General features: G+C 44.2%; 1 protein-coding gene across 1 annotated transcript in view; it reads left to right on the top strand.

Moving 5' to 3' along the window:
* The window catches only part of syne1a (spectrin repeat containing, nuclear envelope 1a), a 75553-nt gene that overhangs the window by 46345 nt on the left and 4836 nt on the right, over positions 1-24372 (top strand). The window contains exons 59-103 of the mRNA XM_028397898.1: positions 86-247; positions 665-859; positions 977-1150; positions 2998-3189; positions 3826-3957; positions 4340-4440; positions 4670-4820; positions 4929-5057; positions 5149-5322; positions 5410-5625; positions 5721-5822; positions 5908-6027; positions 6117-6317; positions 6408-6581; positions 9739-9870; positions 9955-10151; positions 10249-10381; positions 10465-10647; positions 10765-10914; positions 10994-11170; positions 11258-11413; positions 11484-11639; positions 11723-11893; positions 11991-12124; positions 12203-12407; positions 13111-13293; positions 13395-13541; positions 13658-13812; positions 14046-14193; positions 14263-14357; positions 14440-14674; positions 14840-15034; positions 16057-16182; positions 17213-17368; positions 17769-17927; positions 18066-18232; positions 20249-20411; positions 20807-20994; positions 21087-21237; positions 21603-21785; positions 21887-22024; positions 22139-22330; positions 22765-23086; positions 23953-24086; positions 24222-24348. Of these exons, the coding sequence (XP_028253699.1) occupies positions 86-247; positions 665-859; positions 977-1150; positions 2998-3189; positions 3826-3957; positions 4340-4440; positions 4670-4820; positions 4929-5057; positions 5149-5322; positions 5410-5625; positions 5721-5822; positions 5908-6027; positions 6117-6317; positions 6408-6581; positions 9739-9870; positions 9955-10151; positions 10249-10381; positions 10465-10647; positions 10765-10914; positions 10994-11170; positions 11258-11413; positions 11484-11639; positions 11723-11893; positions 11991-12124; positions 12203-12407; positions 13111-13293; positions 13395-13541; positions 13658-13812; positions 14046-14193; positions 14263-14357; positions 14440-14674; positions 14840-15034; positions 16057-16182; positions 17213-17368; positions 17769-17927; positions 18066-18232; positions 20249-20411; positions 20807-20994; positions 21087-21237; positions 21603-21785; positions 21887-22024; positions 22139-22330; positions 22765-23086; positions 23953-24086; positions 24222-24348 (7381 nt within the window). The remainder of the gene's footprint in view (positions 1-85; positions 248-664; positions 860-976; positions 1151-2997; positions 3190-3825; positions 3958-4339; positions 4441-4669; positions 4821-4928; positions 5058-5148; positions 5323-5409; positions 5626-5720; positions 5823-5907; positions 6028-6116; positions 6318-6407; positions 6582-9738; positions 9871-9954; positions 10152-10248; positions 10382-10464; positions 10648-10764; positions 10915-10993; positions 11171-11257; positions 11414-11483; positions 11640-11722; positions 11894-11990; positions 12125-12202; positions 12408-13110; positions 13294-13394; positions 13542-13657; positions 13813-14045; positions 14194-14262; positions 14358-14439; positions 14675-14839; positions 15035-16056; positions 16183-17212; positions 17369-17768; positions 17928-18065; positions 18233-20248; positions 20412-20806; positions 20995-21086; positions 21238-21602; positions 21786-21886; positions 22025-22138; positions 22331-22764; positions 23087-23952; positions 24087-24221; positions 24349-24372) is intronic.

Raw genomic sequence — 24372 nt, 5'->3', positions numbered from 1 at the left:
CAAATTCTGTCTGAATCTTGTAATATATGCCAAAACCAAATACATCATAAGAACTTAGGAATCATGAATTTCTTTCTTGCTACAGATCAGCGAGAAGCAGAAGAGCCTGTATGAGGCTCTGGAGCGGCAGCAACATTACCAAGAGTCTCTGCAGTCTATTTCCACCAAAATGGAGTCCATCGAGGGGGCACTCAATGAAGGCCTGGAGCCCAACAAGACCCCGGAGAGCCAGATGGCTGCACACCAGGTGAGAGAGAGAGAGAGAGCGCAGATTAATATGGAGGTCTAGAGATATTGGCCAAATTGTGTGGAGGAGCAATATAGTTAATGACTGTAAGAGTAGTAATCTGATGGGGATCTTGGTGAAAAAGACAAAGATGACAAAACAGTCTCCTCTGGGGAAACAGTGGAATGATTGAGGGGTCTAATATTGCATTGGACTGTGCAATGGTTGCACAGACTGCATGGCGCTTTTCTCCGTTGCTATGCCAACATCACAGCTAGGGCTGATACAGTTCCTTTTTGTAACAGTACTTTCAGGCCGTTTGGACAAACACCCTTTTGCTGCTCCTTCACCATCTTCTTTTCTGTCTGTTCTGCAGCAGTAATCCTCATCACCTACTTTTTTTAATGTCTCATACGTTTCTTATTTCTGTCTGTTTAGGCTCTGATGGACGAGATCCTGATGTTGCAGGATGAGATTGGTGAGCTACAGATGTGCTTTTCTGAGGAGCTTGCAGACAGTGACAGTGATGGGGAGCCTGGGGACCAACTGGCCCTCCAGTCTACACTCACTGTGCTGGGAGAAAGGATGGCCACCATTCGAATGAAGGCTTCTGGGAAACGGCAGCTTCTGGAGGTGGGCATCCAAAATTCCCATAGATTTTATATTTCATCACACTATATATACTGACCTAATTTTTTAACTGCTGCTGAGCATAAATGCCTGATAGTCGTAACATGTTTGTCACTACAGGAGAAACTAAGCGAACAGTTAGAGGAGCAGCGACAGGAACAGGCACTGCAGCGTTACCACAGTGAGGCAGAGGAGCTCGACCACTGGCTGCTCAGCACTCGTGCCACTCTCAGCTCTGCCCTTCAGCCTCAAAATGAAGACATGGACATGGAGGAGCAGCTCATTGACTGCCAGGTAAGACATTTCATCTCTTATCAAAGACTTGAATGTTTGGCGGAGTGCTGAAGGATTTTAAGCTGGATATTTGTTCAAGGTTAAACTTTAAGATCTCCAGATATTTGAAAGTTTTTTCAGCTGATACAGTCGAGCAAAGCTATTGAAGTCTTCTTAGTTTCCCAGACAGATTATGAAGGTTTGTGTTCATCTGTTTTATTAGAGGAGCGCTATCAAAGACTAAAGTAAAGTATCAAGTTTCATTGTTCTAAAAATAGTGCCTATCCTTGGATCCATTCCCTCTGTATTAAATGACTGTTGTTATTTTTTTCCACACACAAACTGGAAGGTTCATCCCCAAAAACTGAACAAGAACAGAATAAGTTCACAGAACTTTAACTTAATATTTCAGAATAAAAGAAAATATGAGCAGACTTAGACATTGAGGTTGGTATTAAGGTGGGACGCTTTATCTAGTCCTCCAACACACCACTAAGCATTGTTTCCATGGTAACACCACCTTTTTCTGTAGGATAATTAGCAGCTTTGGTTAAATGGTAGCAGCAGTGGCTAGAATTGATTCTTTGTAAAGGTTTTACTCAGGGTTTTTTTTTAACTAGGAACAAATATTCTGGTATCACAAATCAACCTTTAGGCCTCTCTGTTATTCTAGTATTGATGTTTTAGTTTTGAATTAGTTAGGCCTTGTACTGTTTATAGAAATGTAGTTTGTTAGCTTAGAAGATGCTCAGTCATGCAGGTCCAGGAACATTATATCAGTGGTAAATGATCACAACTGGACTTTATCCTTTATCCTTTGATGCATTATAATTGGCTTCTCAGATGTAATAATGTTAGTTGTGTTGCTTGTGCAAAAGCAATCAGTGATTTGAAGCGTGTTTGCAGCAGCTGGGAGTCAGTAAGCTGATTATAGCTCACATATGCCTCCTGTGAGGCTCAGGTCTAAGGTCCGGCTCGTGCGGAGCTTCATCTCCAGGGGGTACAAACTGTCTGCAAGCTTAGATTATTTTAGTATGGATTGTATCTCGAAAGTCCATGATGTGTCACTGTTTATGAAAAATGAAGGGAAGGGAAAATGCTGAAGTAGAGGAATTCAGACAGGAATGGACCCTTAACAAGAGCAGCAGAGAGTAGAACAGTAGCAACAAAAACTATGAAGGGCTTTGAGAAAATAAGTCATTTTTAAATGTGATACACAAGATGTAGGTTTATGCTTAGGATAGAAGTTTTCCTTAGACCTAAGTAGATTTTTTCTTAGGTCTTCAGTTTAGTTTAACTGATTGAATGTTTTTAGGTATTCAGTGAACAGTACATTAAAAGTCTGCAAGAAACTCAACACTGTAAGCAGCTTAAAACCACTCAAGCACAGTGTGTTGTGGCTTATGCTTAATCAAATACTTTGCTGAGCCTTAACTTTTTGTATTATTCTGTAAGAAATTCTGTGAATTTGTGTCAATCAAAACAGAACAGAAAAACTTGGGTAAAGCTGTTTCATAGAAATGTTTTGGAATTCAAAAAATATCATCGGGAGGCTTTTGAAGTAAAAAGTGGAGAGAGAAGAGTTTCTTTGCCGTCCTGCTTAATAACAGTGACAGAGCTAAACAGAATAGAGTTATATGGGGCACACTCTATTGTTGTGGAAAACACCTCCCCATCTCTGCCAAGGACCCTTATGTCACTGTATGAAAGGAGGGGATACAACTCTAATCCCCCTTTTCCCCTTCTATTCTCATTGGACATGGAAAGGGAGGGTCCTTTTTACTCTAATGAAGTAGGGTCTTGTCAAACTATATTAAGCATGGACAAATAGCTGTGAGAATTCATTTTATCAACCGTTTCCTTTCCAGAACATGCTGTTTGAGATCGAGCAGAAAGTGTCGTATCTATCCGAGCTCTCCGTCCACAGTGAGAGCTTGCTGCTGGAGGGCCGGGCTGAGACCAAGGGAGAGGCGGAGCAGCTCACCCTCAAACTGCACTCCCTCAAAGACAGCCTGCTGGAGCTGCAGCAGATGCTGCAGGACAAACAGGTTGACATACAGGTAAGAATCAGTGTGTACCTAAAATTACTCAGACATTAGAAGAAAAACTTGGCAAGTGGGAAAGACAACTATCCATTTTACATGTAAGAATGAATAAGTACATCTGCACTTCACAGCTGTCTGTACACATCTGCAATGGTATATAATCCCTGTCTGCTCGTGCCCACATATTTTTCCAGCTTCCCTTCCTCCCTGCTTCTGTGTCATGTTCTTGTGCTGTACTGCAGTTTGTTGAATTGTGTTAAAGCATCAATGGTAGTATTGTGCAAAAACTACTAAAGGTCATTTCATGCTTCTTCATAACAGTCCACTGTTTTCCAACAACAACAGCCTGTGTGTCTCACAATGGGCCTCAGACACCAGACAAAAGCATGCTAACTCATCACATACAAACACTAAATGCATGGTTTCAGGTGTGTTTGTGATGACACATGACCTTTTTGTTTGCTTACTTTTACTCTTACATTAATTACAAAGACTGCCTAGGCATTAAGATTCTGGTCTTCTTTAATATGCTTTTTTGGTGGCTAATGATATTCCATAACAAAATCCCTTTATAATTATTGTAGAGGCTACAGAAGCTTTGTAGAATTTTCTTCAGTCTTACTCCTGTCATTTGTGTTTTTTTTTACCCAGGGTTCATTGCAGGAGCAGGAAGATAGTGAACCAGACTCATCTCTGTCACAGAGCCCTAATGTCCAGGATTGGTTGTCCCAGGCCCGCTCAACACGCACACAGCAGCACCATGACAACCTACTTCGACAGAGAGTAAGAGCAAGCTGTACTTCCATGTTTTATATTTATTATATCTATTATATCTGTTTAACAGGTATGTGCAGAGAAAATGTTTTATATAGATAAATCCATGGATTAAAGTTTTAATTCGCTATGACGTTCTGTCAACTCTGGCCATAAGGCCAAAAATGAGATTGGTGCTTTGGATTAAATAGAGTTGTGGGAAAAAATGACTTTGTTTGAATGTGGACAAGAGAGCAGGGGTTTCCAAACTTTTCAGACCGCGACCCACAAAATATTCATGCTCCTGCGAGACCTGCAACCCCCCCACTGTCCCCTGAGAAAATTTAAACATTTGTCAGATGATTGTTTTTGCTTTAGTCCCTGTAAATCTAATGTAACTTACATTTTGTAGGAGCTGCAGGAGCAGGTAGCGGAGCAGAGGAGGCTGCTACAGTCTGTAGCCAGTGTTGGGGAAGAGATACTGAGCCAACAGGCCACACCCAATGGAGACAGGTACTTTGGATCAGTCTCAGTATAATTAAAGCACTACTTAGATAGTGTGTTCCACATTTGACTGATGCCAACACAATAATACATTTAAGTGGATGGGCCTGCTGGGTTTAAGATGCCAACAAGATGCCAACAACAGACAGGAAGGATTTTAATTGCTTATGATGCTTGTATGTTAATGGATGTTTATGGTTTGAGTCACTAATAACAGCAGCTCCTCTTAATCTCACAGTGAGGTGTCTGTGCCTGGTGGAGTGCTGCTGGAAACTGAGATCTTGTCTCCTCTGGCCAAGCTGAGACAGAGATGGGAGAACCTTAGTAAAGATCAAAACACAAAGCTGCAACTCTCCCTTAACTCTCTAGATCAAGACCAGCTCAGCCCGGTATGAGCCCATTGATGATCTTTTATCGTTTCCTTGCTAACTTCCCTGATTTATTGTTTCATTCCTGTTTCCTATCTTCCTTTATATGTCATATATTTTTGTTCGCAGGTCCTTCACCGGTCTCGTTTGTCCAGTCCTAGTGTGGTGTTCAGAGGCGTGGCTGCCAGCCAAGACTCTCACTCTCCCAGAGCTTTGTTTGAGGCCTGCAGCCAGACTCTGGAAAGGATCTCCCTAGAGGTGAAACAATAATTTTCTTTGATTCTTTTTCTTTTTGATTTTTGTTTGTTTTTCTGATGTGATAGTAAACATTCATTATTCTGCTTCACAGGCAGCAGGCAGTGACAGTAGGCTGGCAGCAGCTTTAGGTGGAGCAACACTACAACAGGACCTGTATGCTGCTGTATCAGCAGCCTCCTCCTGGTTAGATGCTGCTGAGAATCAGCTGCTCTCTGGTCCTGTGCTGCTGTCTGAGGACACAGAGACACAACTCACAAATCTAGAGGTGGGAAGAAACAATCACAGCACATACTCGCAGTTCTAAAAAAATGTGTTGTAATAAGACTGCTAACATGCCAGCTACTCTGTTCAGGGTCTGCATAAGCACCTGAAGGAGATAACCAGGGAGGTGAACCAGTGCAGAGATTTACTAGGTGGGGGCGTTGGCCGCTTGTGTGGAGCAGAGGAGCGCATTCTGATGGAAGACACACTAGAGGGTCTGCAGGAACGTATGGGCCTGCTGTACTCTGCCCTTGATCAACACTGTGAGAACATGAGGGACAGGCTGCAGGAACACACCAATTTCCAGGTTTGAAAGTTAAACCACACATTCAGGATGTGCATTAATAATAGGGCTGCTAGCTTTATGATCTTATCCTTACATTGCTTTGTTATCTTTGCCAGAATGAGCTGAGGATGCTGTTCACAGCTCTAACTGACAGTAAGCATCAGTTGCTGCAGAAGATGGCTGTAACTGCAGACAGACCTGCATCTAAACAGATGGAGGTACAGTGCCAACAAACAGCTGATACACAAGCATAAAATTATATTTAAGACACTAAAGATGTGTGTATATGTGTGTCTTTTGTAGATGTTGTCAGAGGTGGAGGACAGTCTGAGGGAGTTTGAGCAGAGGGTGGCTGAGCTAAAGACCCGAGCAGAGGGATTCCAGTGTGAGCAAACCTCCAACCAAGAACTACTCAAATTACAAGTAATGCCCTTTTCTTGCCCATGATGTGTTGAAGGGGCCTAATGTTCGAGCAAGTTAATATTTGATGTCACTTTTTACTTTTTTTTTAGGATGCATATGAGGAGTTGGTGCTCCTGGTGGGATCCAGACGAAGTAGCCTCAACCATGGCTTCTGTCTAAAGGCTCAGTATGAAGCTGCACTCCATGACCTCACTGACCTAGTGGACACAGCTCAGGACAAGATGGCGGCTGACCAAAAGATGACAGTGGCATCTGTAATAGAGGTCCAGATGTTACTGGGCAAACATAAAGTAAGGGGGATGAAATGGTGCAGCATTTTTTTGAATGTAATAACGTTTCTTTCTTCTTAACAAACACTGTGTTGTTCTGTTTGAACACAGGAATTTTTCCAGGGACTGGAATGCCATCTGATCCTCACTCAGACATTTTACAGTAAAGTGTCTGGTCTGGTAGCACAGAGGGAAAGCCAAGCCTTGGAGGAAACCATGGCTTTAGCCCACAGTGTGCTCAAACAGGCCCACAGGAGGGGAGTGGAGCTGGAGGGCATTTTGGAGGTGATAATAATAATGCTAATTGGGAAATATGCTAAGCACTTTTATTTTACTTACCCTTATCTTCGCGACCATACGGCGCACCGCATTATAAGACGCAGTCTCAATTACAGGGTCTATTTCTGTATTTCTGTATTATTAGGCGCATGCTATGCTAAAACATACCAGTACGTAAATAAAAAGGTAACGGGAGCAAAACAGTGAGTTAAGTCGAACTTTATTGTTATGAAGGAACGACTTTGTATATAGTTCCTAGTAGTTTGATTACTCGCTGCATATAGCGCTGTAGCTTGCAATTACATAATACAGATGCAGCTGATTGGACACGTTATTCTGCATAACAATTTGAAATGTGTATGTACAATTTTCTGTTTTGCTGCCGCGCCTGTGTGGTGTTTTTCTTGTTGTGCTCTGAGCTGCAGTGATGTGAGATCGAACCCTGGAAACCGCTCCGCATCCTGGGCAAGCCTGGGCAAGACATCTCTATCAGCAGCGATTCAGTAAAAACCGGCTGGATATCAGTGAGGAGAGCTGGTGCAGCCTCTCTCTCGACCATAGGCGTCGCTACCATTATATCAGAGGGGGACGTGTCCCCCCCCACATTTTAAAACGGCCCGTTTGGACCCCCCCACATTTAGTGAGTAGGAAACTCCACCTAATGCTGTTTCGATTGCTCGTGAAAAACTCCGTTCCAGTTGGTTCATAAGAGAATAACCTCACCGCTGAAATCCACTCCATGTTTTCCTGGTTACCACAGCGCTGCAATACCGTTACTATAGTAACGGACCTAACAAAGCCAGTGGTTTACTTCGAGCGATCGTAAAACGCCGCAAAGAGAACCGTCAGTGCTGGTCGAAGCTGGAGGAGGTGACGTCAGTGTCATCCCACAAAGTCCAGCTCATGCTGAAGTCTTACTGCTTTGTCACATGGCCCCAGGTGATGTTAGGTTGATGTTAAATCAACTTAGAAAAGTATCTTTATTTATAAGCAAATAAAGATAAAGACTTTTTGTAAGTTAGTATTTTTAGTGTTTCAGTATTATCTGCATTAAGCAGTTTGGTTCATTTTTCTATGGGATTTTCCAGTTTTTTGTCTCTGTAAATGAGAGAAGGCCTCAGATATGGAGGCTGTTAGTGTAGTAGCACCAGTATGTTTGACAAAACTGTTGTTTCACTTGGAATTAGTTTCTGTTTGTCACCGAGTTTTTGTTGAATCTGTCTCTGAAATAGTCATTAAGTGTTTACTTCTGTAGGTAAAATAGTTTAACAACCTGCTAAAATCCACAGGAAATCGCAACTACTTCATATTATTATATTATATTTCATAATATACTGATGTACTTTTTTTCACCACCCACCCACAGAAGGTGTCCCCCCCACATTTTTAATGCTTCCTACGCCACTGCTCTCGACGGTGGCAGCGACAGAGAAACAGCGTGTGTTATTAATAAATAATATGCTGGCGTAACTCTCCCGGCGCTGCCAAGCTGTGCTCGCTGTCTGCCATCCATCGCTCCCACGCTGCTCGCAACTTTACTTTGAACGCCCTGTTTACGCCGATGTTCAGCGGTTGGAGTTTATTAACCCTCCCGGGATTACGGCAAGCTCTGAATTGATCTGCTTCACCTGGTTTTTTTACACCGGCGGTGTATCGCAAGCCATTCATATCACATTTCGGCGTTTTCTGCGGCGTACGACGTAAAAACGGCGTTTTAAGTACTGGCGAAATATGAATGTGATATGAATGGCTTGCGATATACGATAGCGGTGAGACGGGCGCACGCGGAGTCGCAGATCAGCAGCGAGGGTGATGCGTGAAAAAACCATCCGGTCTCTTCACATAAACCTCCCTGACCCAATCTCCTATTTTCTCCTCGTCTCCTCGTTTCTCCTTAACGACGACTCCTGCTGGAAACTTTTCTTTAGGCAGCGTCTTCCTCTTCCATATGCGGAAGTTTCTGTCCATTACCATGGCAACCGAGAACAACCTCAAACGCTGAGTTCTCGTGCCCAGTGGTCCGTATTGATACCGTGCTGGTCCCCGTTCTCTCCACAGTTTGGGACAAGGGGGACCTGTCACTGCAGTAGGCGCGGAAGCTGGCCAGTTTTTCTTTGTAGTCTGCTGGAAGTTGCTGCGCGTGTACCGTAGTGTTCAGCTGATTGGTGAATTGCTGCCAGTATACGTAGTGTACGTATCACGTATTATCCATCTGATTGGTTCATCTGTCTGGTACTCAACCCATACACTAGACTCACTGGATTATTAGGCGCACGGCCAACTTTTGAGAAAATTTTAGACTATTGGATCCATACTCCGCGAGAACAGAGAACTCCCTCCCCCATGCAGACGTTACGCCCACAAAATGACGTCATTTTTTGTCTCGGACCGCCCGTTGTTCCGCACTCTTGTGCACAAGGTCCGGGCAGAACTTTTTCTTTCAAGGCTGTGCGGCAACCATGCTGTGATTGGTCGGAATTGATTGTGGGCGTGATGAATGTCGAGAAGCGCAAGGGCTTCAGGTGCAGAACACACAGACAGAAGGAGGAAGTACAACGAGGATGGACAGTTTAGATGAGCTGCTGGCAAACAGCTCCTGGAAGGAGAAACATGGCGCACAGAGCAGAGTGTCTGTCCTAAAGGTGGTGATATAAAAACTAATCCCAGTATTGATCACGGTGTTACAGTGGCTCGCACACAGTAAACACCGGGAGACGGAATGTATTATTGCAGACAGTCAACCACACGTTCACAGAGTTAAACTCACACAGACCAGAGGTCTGCTACAGTCAGCTACACTGATCTTCTATCTATTGTCATGCTGTGCGCCCTCTTCCCTGAACATTATCAGCTCATTAGGCCAGGTAACCACGACTGTGCTCACAATTTACAATACAACTGCATTGTCACCCTAGTGTGAGGTGCGCTGCGTAGGAGGGCCGTATGAGGAGTTCTGCACACACACACGTCTCGCAGAGTATGGTACCTCCGTGCCAAAAAGAACTTTTTTTTTATCGCTTACCACCCGTGGAGCGAGTTTTCTGTTCTCTGTCTCGCGGAGTACGGAACAGCTATTAGGTGCGCCTTATGGTCGTGAAAATACCAATGTACAACCAAATTATTTTTTTCTAACTCGTTATGTCTTTTCCTTTTCCTCTAACAGTCATGGAGTAGGCTTGTGGAAGACTATCAGGCCCTGTGTAGACAGCTGGAGGCAGTGGAATGTAGCATCCCCACTGTGGGTCTGGTAGAGGAGACAGAAGAAAGACTTGTTGAAAGGATCAGTCTATACCAAGTAAGCTTCTTTATTCAGGCTGGACACGTGTTCTTTATATCTTCAAATAAATACAGAGAATCTCACTACCTCTCTTTTGTGTAGCGTCTGAAGGCCAGCCTGACAGAGCATCAGCCCCAACTCTACCAGGTTTTGGAAGAGGGTAAGAAGCTTCTTCTGTCTGTTGGCTGTTCAGACTTGGAGAACCAGCTCACACAGCTGGGAGAACACTGGCTGTCGTCCACCACTAAGGTCAACAAGGAGCTGCACCGGCTCGACTCGACACTCAAACACTGGAGCAGGTCAGGGCCTCTCTGAGTTTTTCTTTGGCTCTGTCAGTTAGCAAAAAGTTTGTAAAAACACTTTGCATATCTTGTCTGTTCTGTCTGTAAATCCTAGGTACCGGAGCGAGTCAGCAGAGTTGAGCCACTGGTTGCAGTCAGCTCTAGACAGACTAGAGTTTTGGACAACACAGTCAGTGACAGTACCACAGGAGCTTGAGACTGTTAGAGACCACCTCTGTGCCTTCCTGGTTAGTTTCTGTAGATGATTACCTCAGCAGCAATATGGCACTTCACTTCTATTATTATCATTGACTTCTGTTCTTTCTCATAGGAGTTTTCCAAAGAAGTGGATGCTAAGTCATCTTTGCGTTCATCTGTGCTAAGCACAGGCAACCAGCTTCTGCGACTGAAGAGAGTTGACACAGCTGGTCTGAGGACAGCACTGGGCCAAATCGACACTCAGTGGGCTGAGCTGCTGACACGCATCCCTGTAGTACAAGAGAAGCTACACCAGGTAGGACAACAGCAGAGGCTGTACATCACCTCTTAGCTTTTTTTCCTTCTAAGAAGATACGCAGCACCATTGAACAATGATCTGTCTGGTTATAACTCGTCTTCTGTTGTCTTTTAGTTGCAGATGGAGAAGCTGGCATCACGGCATGCCATTACAGAACTGATGAGCTGGATCTCTCTCATGGAGAATATCCTTGAGGAAGATCAGGACAAGATTATGGGTGCTGTGGGCTCAGAAGTGGTCCAGAGCTTCCTACAGAAGTACAAGGTATAAAACTGAGTCTTCTGTATAAAGCCTGCATCCACTCGTCATCACATTCTCATGATGTCTCTTGTTTATTGCCCAGGGGTTCCGCATCGATCTGACCTGTAAGCAGTTGACGGTCGACTTTGTAAACCAGTCAGTGCTTCAGATCAGCAGTCAGGATGTGGAGGGAAAACGCAGTGACAAAACAGACTTTGCTGAGAAGCTAGGAGCTATGAACAGAAGATGGCAGATACTACAGGGGCTCATTGGTGAAAAGGTGATGTTCAAATTTAAGTTAAAAGTCACTCTGTTTCTTAGTTGTGTTCTAAGGTGTTTTTCATTGTAAAATGTATTTGTATTTTAGATTCAACTATTGGAAGGACTTGTGGAAGGTTGGTTGGAGCATGAAAATGGAGTCCAGGCTCTTAAAACCTGGCTCACACTACAGGAGGAGAAACTGAAGAAGAGGCACAGGATAGAGGACGTAGCATCAGTGCAGAATGCACTTAAAGACTGTCAGGTAAGAGCACAGCAACCCCATGTACATCACAGTTTTAGAAAGTCTTTCTCATAGTATGTTTTTCCAACAGGAGTTGGAAGAATTAGTGAAGGAAAAAGAGAAGGATCTGGAGAAAGCTGAGGAACGAGGAAATGCTCTCATACAGGATAAGAAAGGTGCAGCCTGCTCTGTTGTCAAGGAGACCCTCAAAGGACTGAACCAGTCCTGGGCCCATCTGGACCACATGGTGAGCGCCACTTACTTATTATGTGACCTTTGTTCGCCTGATTTTTTTTTTAAAATATATGCTCACATTGTTGTCTGTATCAGATAAGTCAGATGAAGGTAAGCCTGCGGTCGGTGCTGGAGCAATGGACGCTGTACCGACGAGCTTCAGAGGAGATTAATGGGTACCTGATGGAGGGGAGGTATTCTGTGTCCAGGCTGCACCTCCTTAATGGTTCTCTAGAAGCAGTACAGCAGCAGGTGGAAAATCTGGAGGTGAGAAGTGCAGAAAATACACTCTGCCTCATATGCCCTCTGTATTCTGGAAGTAGGACATCCCTGAAACATTTTTATATGTGTCTGTGCTGTTCAGAATCTGCAGGAGGAGATGGATAAACAGGAAAGTAGTCTGAGGAAGTTCGGCTCTGTAACTCATCAGCTGCTGACTGAGTGTCATCCCTCTGTGGCTGAAACACTCAACAGGGCACTTCAGGATGTCAACAGCAGGTGATAATAATAAAAGGCATCTTTAGGTTTAATCTGCAAATGCTTTGTTGATCTCAGTGTTTGAATGCTTTGCTCTAGGTGGAATCAGCTTCTAGAGCAAATCTCAGAGCAGCTAAGGAGCAGCAAGGCCCTGCTGGGATTATGGCAGCGCTACAAGTTATTGTACAGGCAGTGTGTGGCAGCAGTACAGAAACAGGAAGAACGTGCTGATCGTTTGCTGAGGAGTGCCACTGATAGGGAAATCACAGAGGAAGAGAGCAGTGCCTGGATCAAGGACTGTGATGTAAGTAAAGATGTTTGCTTCATGCTTGTTTTTTCTGTAGTTGTGATCTGCCAGAGTCCAAGTCTCTTGTTAAATTATTACTATATCCTCGTTGTGTGCAGCTTATAATAAGATGGAGATTTTTCCTCCTCACTCTTAGTCTCTTTTTTTGAAGGAATTTGGAATTAGTCCTTAAACTGCTTGTCAGCTCACTGTAACGGTTCACAAAGCCTCCATGCCCTCGTTCTCTCTGCTGAATACCAAATTGCACCCTTTCCTTTTGTCTGCTTGAATGTAGTTTCACAGCAGAATCTAACAAAAGCCTTTAGAGAGAGTGGCAGCAAAGGGAAAGACAGCCCCCCGATTTACCCCTCAGGGCTCCACCAGTATTATGCTGGGCTTATAGAACCATACTGGGCGATGTCTAGAGAAACACAGGCCTAATACAGCAAACCGTCTCATATTTTAAATCACTGATGCAAACCTCTCCATTTTAGTTGGTCAGTAAAGCCCACAGTGCATATGGTGATTGCATTAGACAAAAACTGATCCTCATGACTTTTTGGAAAAGGATTGAATAGGGTTTGGAAAAAATGTGCCATGCTTTGACAAATAGAAACTCTTTCAAAACCCACAAGATTAAAACCAACTTTTGAAAAGGCATTCCTTCTGCTGCACAGGCATGCATCTCCTAACATGTTCTCCTCTGCTGATGTCACGACAGGAGTGCCTTGGTGACCAGGACTCAGTGCAGCAGTCCCTCCAGCAGCTGCAAGCCTTAGGGGAACAGCTGAAGAGTCAGGTTGATGCCTCCTCTTGGGCTTCCCTCCAGTCTGATCACCTGTCACTCACACATCGTCTGGCAACCCTGGAGCACGCCCTCCATCGGCAGCGTGAAGTACTGCAGGTGAAAGGACACAAACATACTCCCCAGTATATGAAGAAAACCATGTAAAAATAGGCCATTACTTTTGTGTTGACGCTCTGTGTGTGTCTGACTGTTTCTAGTCTGGGTTTCAAGCCTGTGAGGGCTTCAGAGAGCAGCTGGACACACTGATCTGTAAGGCTGAGGAGGCTGAGGAGGTGCTGAAGGAGTCTGACCCAGTGGGTTCACCAGAGCTCACTGTGGTCCAGACACGTATGGAAAAACTGAAGGTACACATTGTTGCATTATGTGTAAAATAAAAAAAAAAGTTTTTTTGATTGAATATTTTGGATTCTCTTTAATTTGGACTGCATGTCCTCTAAAAATGTGCTGTCATATTCACCAGGTTCACCTGTTGAAGCTGAGTAGTTTATCCCCAGACCTGGAACGTGTTAATGAGTTGGTGTACAGGCTTCCGGTTAGTGACAGGGATGTTCAGCAGCTGCAGAGCCTCAACAGATCCTGGGCCACCCATTCTGCTCACCTCACTGAGAGGTTCAGGTAACTAAAACCTAAACCATGATTTACTTGTTTGTAGCAGCACTGCAAACGCTGATGAATCAGAGACTATAAATGTGCTAGTTTTTACAAACGGATGAATTTGTGAAGATACATTTATAATAAACCACCAAACATTAATAAATCAGTAGTGGTGAGGTATGATCTGTCTTTTTACCTTTAAACTGTATTTCACCAATGTGGTTGTTTTTAATGGCGGCTCTGTCTTTCCCCAGTAAACTGCAGTCAATGGTCCTCCAGCAGCAGAGTTTCCTCCAGAAGTGTGAGACCTGGATGGACTTCCTGTCTCAGACTGAAAAGAAGCTTGCTGCTGAGATCTCAGGCAACTACCAAAGTCTTCTGGATCAACAGAGAGACCATGAGGTCAGTGTGTGCTCATAGATGGTTGTAAAAATTGTGCACAGTATTTCATTCATATGTGTATGCTTTCAGTTGTTCCAGGCAGAGATGTTCAGCAGACAGCAGATTCTTTACTCCATCATCAGTGACGGACATCAGATGTTGGACCAGGGACAAGTAGACGACAGGTAAACACATACAAACATACAGACTTTTTGAAAACAAAAACTGTGAGCAGAGAACAATCCATTCTCATTGTCCCACTAACAGTGATGACTTCAGTGTGAAGCTGGCCTTGCTGAGCAGTCAGTGGCAAGGTGTGGTGAGGCGGGCCCAGCAGCGAAGAGGTATCATTGATAGTCTGGTCCGGCAGTGGCAGAACTACCGGGAGAGGGCAGAGAAGCTGCTGCGATGGCTTCAGGAAGTGACCCGTGATCCAGACGTACATCAGCCAGGCGAACCAGTGGCTCTGCAGCAGGCCAGAACCCTATTAGATCAGATACATGTAAGCAGAATACAGGACTATTGTCTTATTACCACCAATCATGCACACTCAACACAAACATACCCCAGACCCTGTTCTAATAAACCCTCACCCTGTCTCCAACATTAGAGTCCCTTAGTTAACCTGTACCCCTTCTGTCCTCTGTCCATGTCTCTGCTCCTCCAGCTGAGGGAGCGAGTGCTGCAGAGGCAACAAGGAGGCTACATCCTTACCGTGGAAGCCGGTAGAAGCCTACTGCTGTCAGCTGATGCCAAGGCTGAGTCCACCCTGCAGACAGAGCTAATGGAGATTCAGGAGAGGTGGAGACACGCCCACCACCGGCTGGAGCAGCAGAGGAGAGAGCTGCATGGCTTGCTCAAGGTCAGATTCCAGCTAGGATAATGATGATGCATGTTATTGTTATTCTGTGTGGTTTTTTTAAACACATTTTTCTATACACAGTGTCCATTGTCCCTTTTTTGCCATAATTACTTTTTCTCATGCCTATTACCATTCTGATTTTTTTGGCTGAAAGATTGCTGCATATCGACTGGACAGGTTGTTGCAGGCTACACTGGAGGGCATTGGCCCATCTGAGTCCGATGTGTAAGGAGTCTGGCTGGTTGTCCATGTAGGACAGTGAAGCCAGGTTTTAACATTAATTATGCAACATTGCACATTAAGTCCTGAAAAGAAGTGAAGCACAGAGACAGATCAGACGTCTCTCCTTACATAAATAGCTAAGCATCTCTGCACACACTTGAGCTTTGCAAAATGGCACAAGTGCCAGCCCAGGGCACACAGTGATATAAACACACACACACACGCACACACTGCAGATACAGCAGCTAGCTGCAATAGTGACCTGCTTTGAAGGGGACTGAATGACGCAGTCTAAAAGACGCTTTCAGGGTGTTTTCATACTTGCTGTCTCTGTTTTTTTGGTTAATATAACAGACAGCCAGTGTAGATAATCTTTCCCTGGCTGTTCTTGTGCCATGACTTTTACATCGGGTATGTTACTTTGCTGTGTTTCTTACCATATATGTTTTATCCTGAGCTGAACTCTTGTTCAGACTCTAAAAATAGAGCAGCACCTCCCTCTTTTGTTATGGAGCTTTGTTAATTCTCTTCTTTAGCTGTTGGATTTCTGCTGAGTCATTCTCATTGTGCTGCTTGAGAGGTTCAGAGCTATGTCGGCCATTTTTGGAATAATAAGGTACTCTGTGGTGAACGTGAACCTTGAACTGATGTATGAAGGTGTAGCAGTTGATGATTGAGCACCTTATTGTAACACCACTGTTTGAGCTGCAGGAAAAATTTATTGCAGCTTTTGTGGATGAGAAGTTCTGTTCTGTGTTTGTGTGTTGTGCGCTCTAACTGTGATTGGTGTGTCTGTGTAGAACTGGGAGCGGTGTGAGAAGGGCATAGATGTGTCCCTGGAGAAGCTGAGGGCCTTCAAGAGAAAGCTGTCTGTGCCGCTGCCTGATTATCACGAGGAGCTGCACTCGGAGCAGATAAGATGCAAGGTGAGGAGAATGCTGTCCACACACATTTCCTGTAGATTATTTTCCTGACTCAGTATCTTACTGTTTTTTTCTGTAATCACACACACACACACACACCATGATCCTCTCTCTTTCTCACATAGACACACCACAAAGCCAGACATGTCCTCCTTTTACCTCTTTAATCTGGCTGTGAGGACAAACAGATAAACAGACAGACTGGCAACAAAAAAGAGAAAAAAAAACATCTCTATCTGTCTAGCTGCTGTTTGACCTTGTGTGTTTGGTAGTCAGGCAGGCTAGCTTCCCTGTTATGACATAATGTTTCTGATGTTTTTCTTATTTAAAAATGAATAAATGCTATTTTTTATTTTGCATGTAATGTTTTTAAAGTCTCCTTTAAGGACTGATGATGTGATGCTTAAACCTTAGTGCTCAAATATTTGTGTGAAAGCACACATTATAATCCCCCTCTGTTCCTATTTACCACTGGACATGCAGTATGCAGCCATGTTTCATGCATGACACATCCTCAGCTCCTTGGGGAGAGAAGGGCTGTGTGAGTAGCTGCACATAGCATCAGCTGAGGAGAGAGGGGGTGGGGAGAGAGAGAGAGAGAGAGAGAGAGTGCATGCGCATACGAGAGAGAAAGAGAGAGAGTTAGCCATGGGGGTGTGTGTGCTTCCTTTTGTGTGTGTTGCGTAATGGAGACATTCTCTGGGTCCACAAATGATTGTACCACAGCAAAACCGTCACAGTGACGGAGGAGGAGATGCAAGGTTGAATGCGTTACCTTTTTTCTGCTTTTAACCTTGAATGTTTTATTTTCACTGGATGTGATGTGCTGCTGTTGTGTTGATGCTATTGCAGGAATCTGTCTTTTTGCCACATACCTTGCTGAAATTTCAGTTTGCGGTTTGATGGTTTCTAACACTGTGGCAGCTGCTCTTTATGGATCTATGCTCTCTCTGCTCTCTCTGTGACTTTTGCATTTTAAGGCTCTGAATTTTAGATTCGTCAAAAATAATCTTCTGTCATGTCATGGATGCAGGAGCTGGAGAGCAGTGTGGAGGGCTGGACCGATGATCTTACTTCCTTGTTCCTGCTGAGGGAATCCTTGGAGGGCGTGGTTAGCGCAGATGACATCACAGTACTACAGGAACGCCTCCAGCTGCTCCAGCGCCAGTGGGAGGAGGTGTGCCACCAGGTAGATACCCACAATGCAAGCTGTTTTTGTTCCTGTGTGTAATTTAATCTAACTGTTTTTTGCTCCTAAAAATAAGTGATACGTCCACATGTAAAATAAAGAAACCTAATGTGTGTAATAAAGGATGTTTATTACACACATTAGAGCCAGTTCGTAGTGATAATAGTCAGTGCAAATAGATATGGTACTTTTTGACAGGCATCACCAACTGCGCTAATGTGATTGGTTACAACTGAGAGACGACTATGCTGTATTGTGGTTTTTGGTGATGTTTTATTTAGCTTTTCCTGACCAGTAATTGTTTCCATTCTCCTCCTCTTTGTGTGTCCATTGCTGCCATATTCCTCTAATATTTGTCCTCTTAACTGTGTCTTTTTCTCTTGACCACTTCTCCCCTCAGCTTTCCCTGCGCAGGCAGCAGGTGAGCGAGAAATTGAATGAGTGGGCCGTGTTCAATGAGAAGAACAAGGAGCTGTGTGAATGGCTCACGCAGATGGAGAGCAAAGTCTCTCAGAATGGGGACATCGGCATTGAAGAGATGATTGAAAAGCTCCGCAAGGTAACATCAGGATCGACAAAAATATATACCTGAATGCAAACAAATAATGTCTGTAAACTGTATAGTCATATGTATTATGTGTATTATTAGATTGTCTGTTTTGGATTGTGTGTTGATGGAAATTATCTGTGCTGCTAGGACTACCAGGAGGAGATCAGTGTAGCTCAGGAGAACAAGCAGCAGCTGCAGGCAATGGGCGAGCGTCTGGCCAAGTCCAGCCAGGACAGCAAGGCGGCTGAGATCCAGCACAAACTCAGCAAAGTCAGCGAGCGCTGGCAGCACCTGCTGGACCTCATCGCAGCCAGGTGGGTTTGCATTACAAGAGAAAGGGTGTTTGTGTGGTGTCTCTGCAGGTGGAAGCTGCATGGCTTGCACAAATCCAAAATGTGGTTCCTTAGTTGGACAAATACAGAAAACGAAGTAATGCACTTGACCCCTGCCATACCACACACAGTGAGGCCAGGTAACCATGGGAAATTAATTTTCCCACAATGCTGCTGATTCACTTTTCGCTTCTTTGGTCTCTCAGCAGACCAAGCTGAGAGTTAAAAGTCACATCTTTTCTTTCTCCATATGTTGTATTATTTCTCGTATTTTAGATGACTTCACTTGGAAAAGCTAAACCCTTTTTGTGTTTGTTGTGAAGTGACCTGACCCAAACTTTGACTCTTAACTACCCCAGCTGCCCTTTCCCCCTCCTCGGCTGTCTTCCGGCTGTTGCCCTGTGGGACTGTCTCGGAGGAGGGAAAAAGCAGGGCTGTTTCTGACCTCATACAGACAGCTGCACTCTTTGTCTTTTATATCCTTCCTTAACTGAAAAACAACAAGGACGGGTTCTTTTCTAAAGCAATTTTGGACAATTTCATCAATGGTTTCTGTAAATAGTACTTTTTGTTGGAACAAGGATTTACTACTATTTTCCTGGAAACTTTTGTTCTCGTTGTGCACCATCTATCAAAGTTTGCATACATGCACGGAGCCTGAAGCCTTTGACACTCCCTCTGTGTGTGTTTGGACTCTAATATTCCAACACAGCCCGGCTCTGCAGCACATGCCTCTGACTGTAAGTCTCCTTTTAGAAACAGCACCACTTGTCACTCTCAGACACTCACACATACACACATGCCTGTTTGGGCTTCTCTTTTTTTAACCTTGGAGAGCAACAGTTGATAAGTCACATTTGTGCCACCCCTCCACAACCTGCCCCCTCTGTAGAGACAGGGTTTAGAGAAAGTCCCCATGTGGAGCTCCCAGACGAAAGAGACCAGTGTTTGGATCCACACGCTATTACTTTCTGACGTTAAAGTTGTCTTTGGGAATTCCACACCCCCATGCTTTTGGACTCAGGGACTGATAATATGGCGGGATGCCCCAGTGAAGAGGATCTGCCGGACTGTGACTGCGATGTCAATAGGCAGGATGATCTTGAAAATTTAACTTGATGCTTTTTTTTTTCATTAGACTCATCGGCTTTGTTTTGTGTTTCTGTTTAGATATATTTTAGTGGGCTTTGTGTTTAAATAGTGATCTGGTCTTACTAGTGTTTAACTTGCAAAGAGTGGAGAGCCAGAACACAAAACAATACCAGGAGTGTTAAAGTTAGTGTGAGAATTTCTGACCTAACCTGTAAAGCTGAGCATGCTTTCAGGGTGCGTATTATATTGTCCAATTTTAATTTAAACTGCCAGTCTACTGTATCTTACAATCGGTTGCACTGTGTGATGTCTAAAATCAGATTTAGGAGTTTGCACAGCTTGTGTGGAGCTGATAGCAGGTAGTGTGTAATGCACAGCAGATGTGAGGAAATATTTTTCACGCCAATGCTATAAAAGCAGTAAGAGCTGATGAAATCTGCTGAATGCATATATTTTTAGTGGTCTTCAGGTTTGTAGATAGAAATAGATTAGCTGCTGCTTTGTGAATTTTAATTTTATTATTTATTATGGACAGCGTTGAAAAAGCAAAGCATGTAGAGATGCTAGGTGAGGCTGTGTGTTCCCTGCTCACTCCTCACTCCACAGCTCATGGTTCATGTTTGTTGTTTTAAAAATGATTTAGATTTTCTTTTTCTATATCATATTACTAAGCTGTGCATCCTTTATTTTGAAATACAGACCTTTATTTAGAAGTCCTCCTGTCGCACTCTAACATGTGTTATCAGGTCAAAAGCTTGTACCTTTAACACACTGATACCATACTTTTTTATATGCTATATGTTTTTGTGTACAGATGGTTTTATGGGATTTTCTTTACATTGACTGCGTGAGTGCCCCATGCTGTTCACTGCTGTATTGAGACTGACTTCCTTTTCCTTTTTCCAGGGTGAAGAAGTTGAGGGAGACCCTGGTGGCAGTGCAGCAGCTGGACAAAAACATGAGCAGCCTGCGTTCTTGGCTTGCTCACATTGAGACCGAGCTGTGCAGACCCATTGTCTATGACACCTGTGGTGACCAGGAGATACAGAGGAAGCTCAACCAGCAGCAGGCAAGGGGCTACACATACACACACATGGTAACACGTGTAAGGTGTCTTTCGACATAAAATCAGCCCCATGTGACCCAGTGGGTGGAAAATGACTGTAACTGAAGCATATGAGGAAGTCAAAGCATGACTCATACATGTATCGCTAGCTGTGTGTTACTGTAGGTATCGGTTGACTTCCTGCTTGTAAGATGCTGCTCTAAATTTGGACCACACTCTGAGACCCCACTGACCCTTTTCCTCTGCAGAAAGCTGCAGAGTTTGCACATGGATTTACTGTAGTTGGCCGGATGACTGTACACTATTAGGTTGCATTTACTGAATTAAATTTCTCGCTTTCTAATATAACACATTGACAGAAACACATGCAAAATGCTACAACTCTGAATGTTTTCCAGGAGCTGCAGAGGGACATAGAAAAACACAGCACAGGTGTGGCATCGGTGTTGAACCTGTGTGAAGTCCTGCTGCATGACTGTGATGCCTGTTCTACAGAAACGGAGTGTGACTCCATCCAGCAGGCCACCAGAGGACTGGACAGACGCTGGAGGAACATCTGTGCCATGTCCATGGAGAGGAGGATTAAGTCAGTGCTGCCTGATTACTTTGTCTTATTTTGTCTTATTTTATTACATATTTGTCATATCTCCCTCCATGTTTAACCTTTTTTCTTTACAGGATTGAGGAGACATGGAGGTTGTGGCAGAAGTTCCTGGATGATTATTCCAGGTTCGAGGATTGGCTAAAGACATCAGAAAAAACAGCAGCCATGCCTAACTCTTCTGGAGTTTTGTATACTATCGCTAAAGAGGAGCTTAAGAAGTTTGAGGTGTGTCTATTGAACATTTACTAAGACAATGTTAAACTAGGGCTGTAGTTGCACAGAGATTACATTAATGCAGATATTTATAAATCATAGAACAGCTAGAGTCACTGCAGTGTAGAGAAAACAGAGAAATGAGTGTCATGTTTCTTCAAACTCGTTTGCACTGGTCTGCTCAGCTGCTGCCGTCCATCACTTTGCACGTGCACATTCCTGCTAGCTGACTGTCTGGCCTGAGCCAGTGCCATTTGTTTCCCTGCCTGCTAAACGTAGATTTTATTAAGGGACTGAAATTAGCAAATATCTGTTTTCTTTGTGGATGCATGTGAAAAAAAATTGAAACCAAAATATATATGTGCATTTTGTGACAGGCTTTCCAGCGTCAGGTGCAGGAGTGCCTGACTCAGCTGGAACTCATCAACAAGCAGTACCGTCGCCTGGCCCGGGAGAACCGCACAGACTCCTCTTGCCGCCTCAAAGAAATGGTGCACAATGGGAACAGGCGATGGGATAACCTGCAGAAGAGGGTGGCTGCCATCCTACGCAGACTCAAGGTAGACAAGTCTGAAATGTTGCTATAGTGACCGATGCATTAAACTAGGTGTTAAACAAGGTTGGTCGCTCAAAGTATTAAGAAGAAAACTTCTTCACACAGCACTTCATCAGTCAGAGGGAGGAGTTCGAGACCGCTCGAGACAGCATCCTGGTGTGGCTGACTGAGATGGATCTCCAACTCACCAACATAGAGCACTTCTCAGAGTGTGATGTTCAGGCCAAGATAAAACAGCTCAGGGTAAGACAGATTCCATGACTGAATACCTTAAACACTCAAGATTTGTTTCTGTGAGGACAGAAAGTCCCCTGCAGTGAGTTTTTCTGAAAAAAATAAAATGATGTGTGTTTGCAGGCATTCCAGCAGGAGATCTACCTGAACACAGGAAAGATTGAGCTGGTGTTCAGGCAGGGCGAAGCTCTGATCGAGAAGAGCGAACCTCTGGATGCTGCCGTCATCGAGGAGGAGCTGGAGGAGCTGCAGAGATACTGTCAGGAGGTCTTTGGACGAGTGGACAGATACTACAAGAAACTCACACGACTGCCTGTGAGTAGAGATCACTGCAACCAGAAATCTACACAGAATACAGGCATTCAAGATCTTGAACCTGGGTAACTGGACTGCTTCTCAAAGCAGCTTCAGAAGAGGTTCAAGGAACTAACCAGTCCAGGTGCCCTGCTTTAAGCTCTTGAATAAAAATGACCCGAATGACTAAGAATCTTTACAAACAGGTAGTTTTTCCATATAAAGTTACATTTTGAAAACAGAATTGTGTTGCATTTGGAAGTTGTATTCCTCACTGACTGTGGGTAAATTGAGGCTCTACAAAGCTTTAAACAACCCCTGACATAGTGAAAATGTTCACACTGACAGATGGTTAGGAATAGGAGACACTCACACCCCTGTTAGTGTGTTAACAGCCAGTAAACTGCACACACTCACTACACAGGACCTTAAACTGTCTTTGCTGCCTCTCCCAGCTGGCTGACGATGAGCTTGATGGCTCAGACAGAGAGCTGGACATGGAGGAAGGCGGAGATCTGGAGCTGCAGTGGGGCGCTGACTCCTCTTTACCCCGGACGTCCAGCCGATCGACCTCTGGAACAACAACCCTGGTTCGAGCCGACCGCTCGGGACGTGACACCCCGGCCAGTGTGGACTCCATCCCGTTGGAGTGGGACCACGACTATGACCTCAGCAGAGGGCTGGAGAGTCCTGGAGGACGAGCTCACAGGGAAAGGAGCCGAGGGCAAGAGAAGGAGGAAGATGAGTATCTGAGGACAGCAACCACAGTACTGTCAGGTTAGTAATGACTGACTGCATGATGGATGATGTGCTAATGTTGTTGCTAACACATTATTTATTTAGGTACATAATTCTGTGGATATATTTAATTTCTGTTCTAATAATGTTACTGGGTGCACATAAGAGGAGCAAACGTGAAGAGTTTCTACAGACAAGAAAAATATGCATTACTTTTTAATGCTGGAGAGATGATAAGACAGAAAGTACTTTAAAATAAGACAAGTTAGAATTGATCTTTATCTCACCTAAACGAAGTCCTGTTGTTTCTAGAACACAGGTGCCAGTTAGTCTCATATTGACCTACATCTTCAAATAATAAACTCAAAACCGATTCTCAAATGAAAAGCAGAATGAGCTCTGGCTTCAGTTCCACCACATGGTAAAGGATCATTTTCAGTCTACATTATTTGTAGTTTATGTTGTATGTCTCTCTTCCCAGATGTAGTTATTCCAGAGAGCCCAGAGGCCTATATAAAACTGACTGAGAACACTTTGAAATCGTCCTCTGGTAGGAAACAGCATGAGTCAGAAGAGCATGCCATCAGCTTAATCATGATTTTTTTTAACAGATGTTTTGCTACCAGCATCATTCACGCTGATGTGCCACAATCTAGAAAAATCTGCATGCGAATATGACACCACCATTTAATGCAACCATCACATTGTTATGTTGTTTTTGTTCGACTCCTTCCATATTCATGTAACATTTAATATCATTTCTGTGTGATTCTGCTGCTCTGCTCCTCAGTGCCATCATCAGAATGCATGCCACCTTAGCATCATTTTACATCAGCTGCATGCACACAGAAGCACTGTCATGGACACTCCTCTTGTGTAAAGACATGCTGATGCTTTGTGTTTAGGTGAGCCAGGCCAGCTAGAGGCCAGTCTGAGGCAGCTGGATCAGGCTTTGGATGCAGGACGGTATCACCTCCAGCAAAGAGAAGCCACCGCCAACCGCTCCAGCCCTGACATCGACTCCACGTACATGGGCTATGTGAGTCCTCCTCATGCTCATCAGCAGTAGTGAAATTACTAAATCTCTCATCGGGATCACATCTGTTCTGTGCATGTGTTCTCAGTTTTGTCTGAAATAAGAAATGTACAATAAATACTCATATTGTGCTCACAGATGCGTCTGATGGGAGAATGCCGCGGCAGCATAGATGCTGTGAAGAGAGCAGAGGGAGAGCTAACTGAAGATGAGGACGACATGCCAGGACTCACCAACCCCACCACCACAGACACACAGAGTGCAGGTTGGTCAGCACTCATACGTTGTG

This window comes from Parambassis ranga, chromosome 24 (genome assembly GCF_900634625.1).
Source record: "Parambassis ranga chromosome 24, fParRan2.1, whole genome shotgun sequence".
Lineage (NCBI taxonomy): Eukaryota > Metazoa > Chordata > Actinopteri > Ambassidae > Parambassis > Parambassis ranga.
Note: the sequence above shows the minus strand (reverse complement) of the source record. Positions and strands in the feature narration are given on the sequence as shown.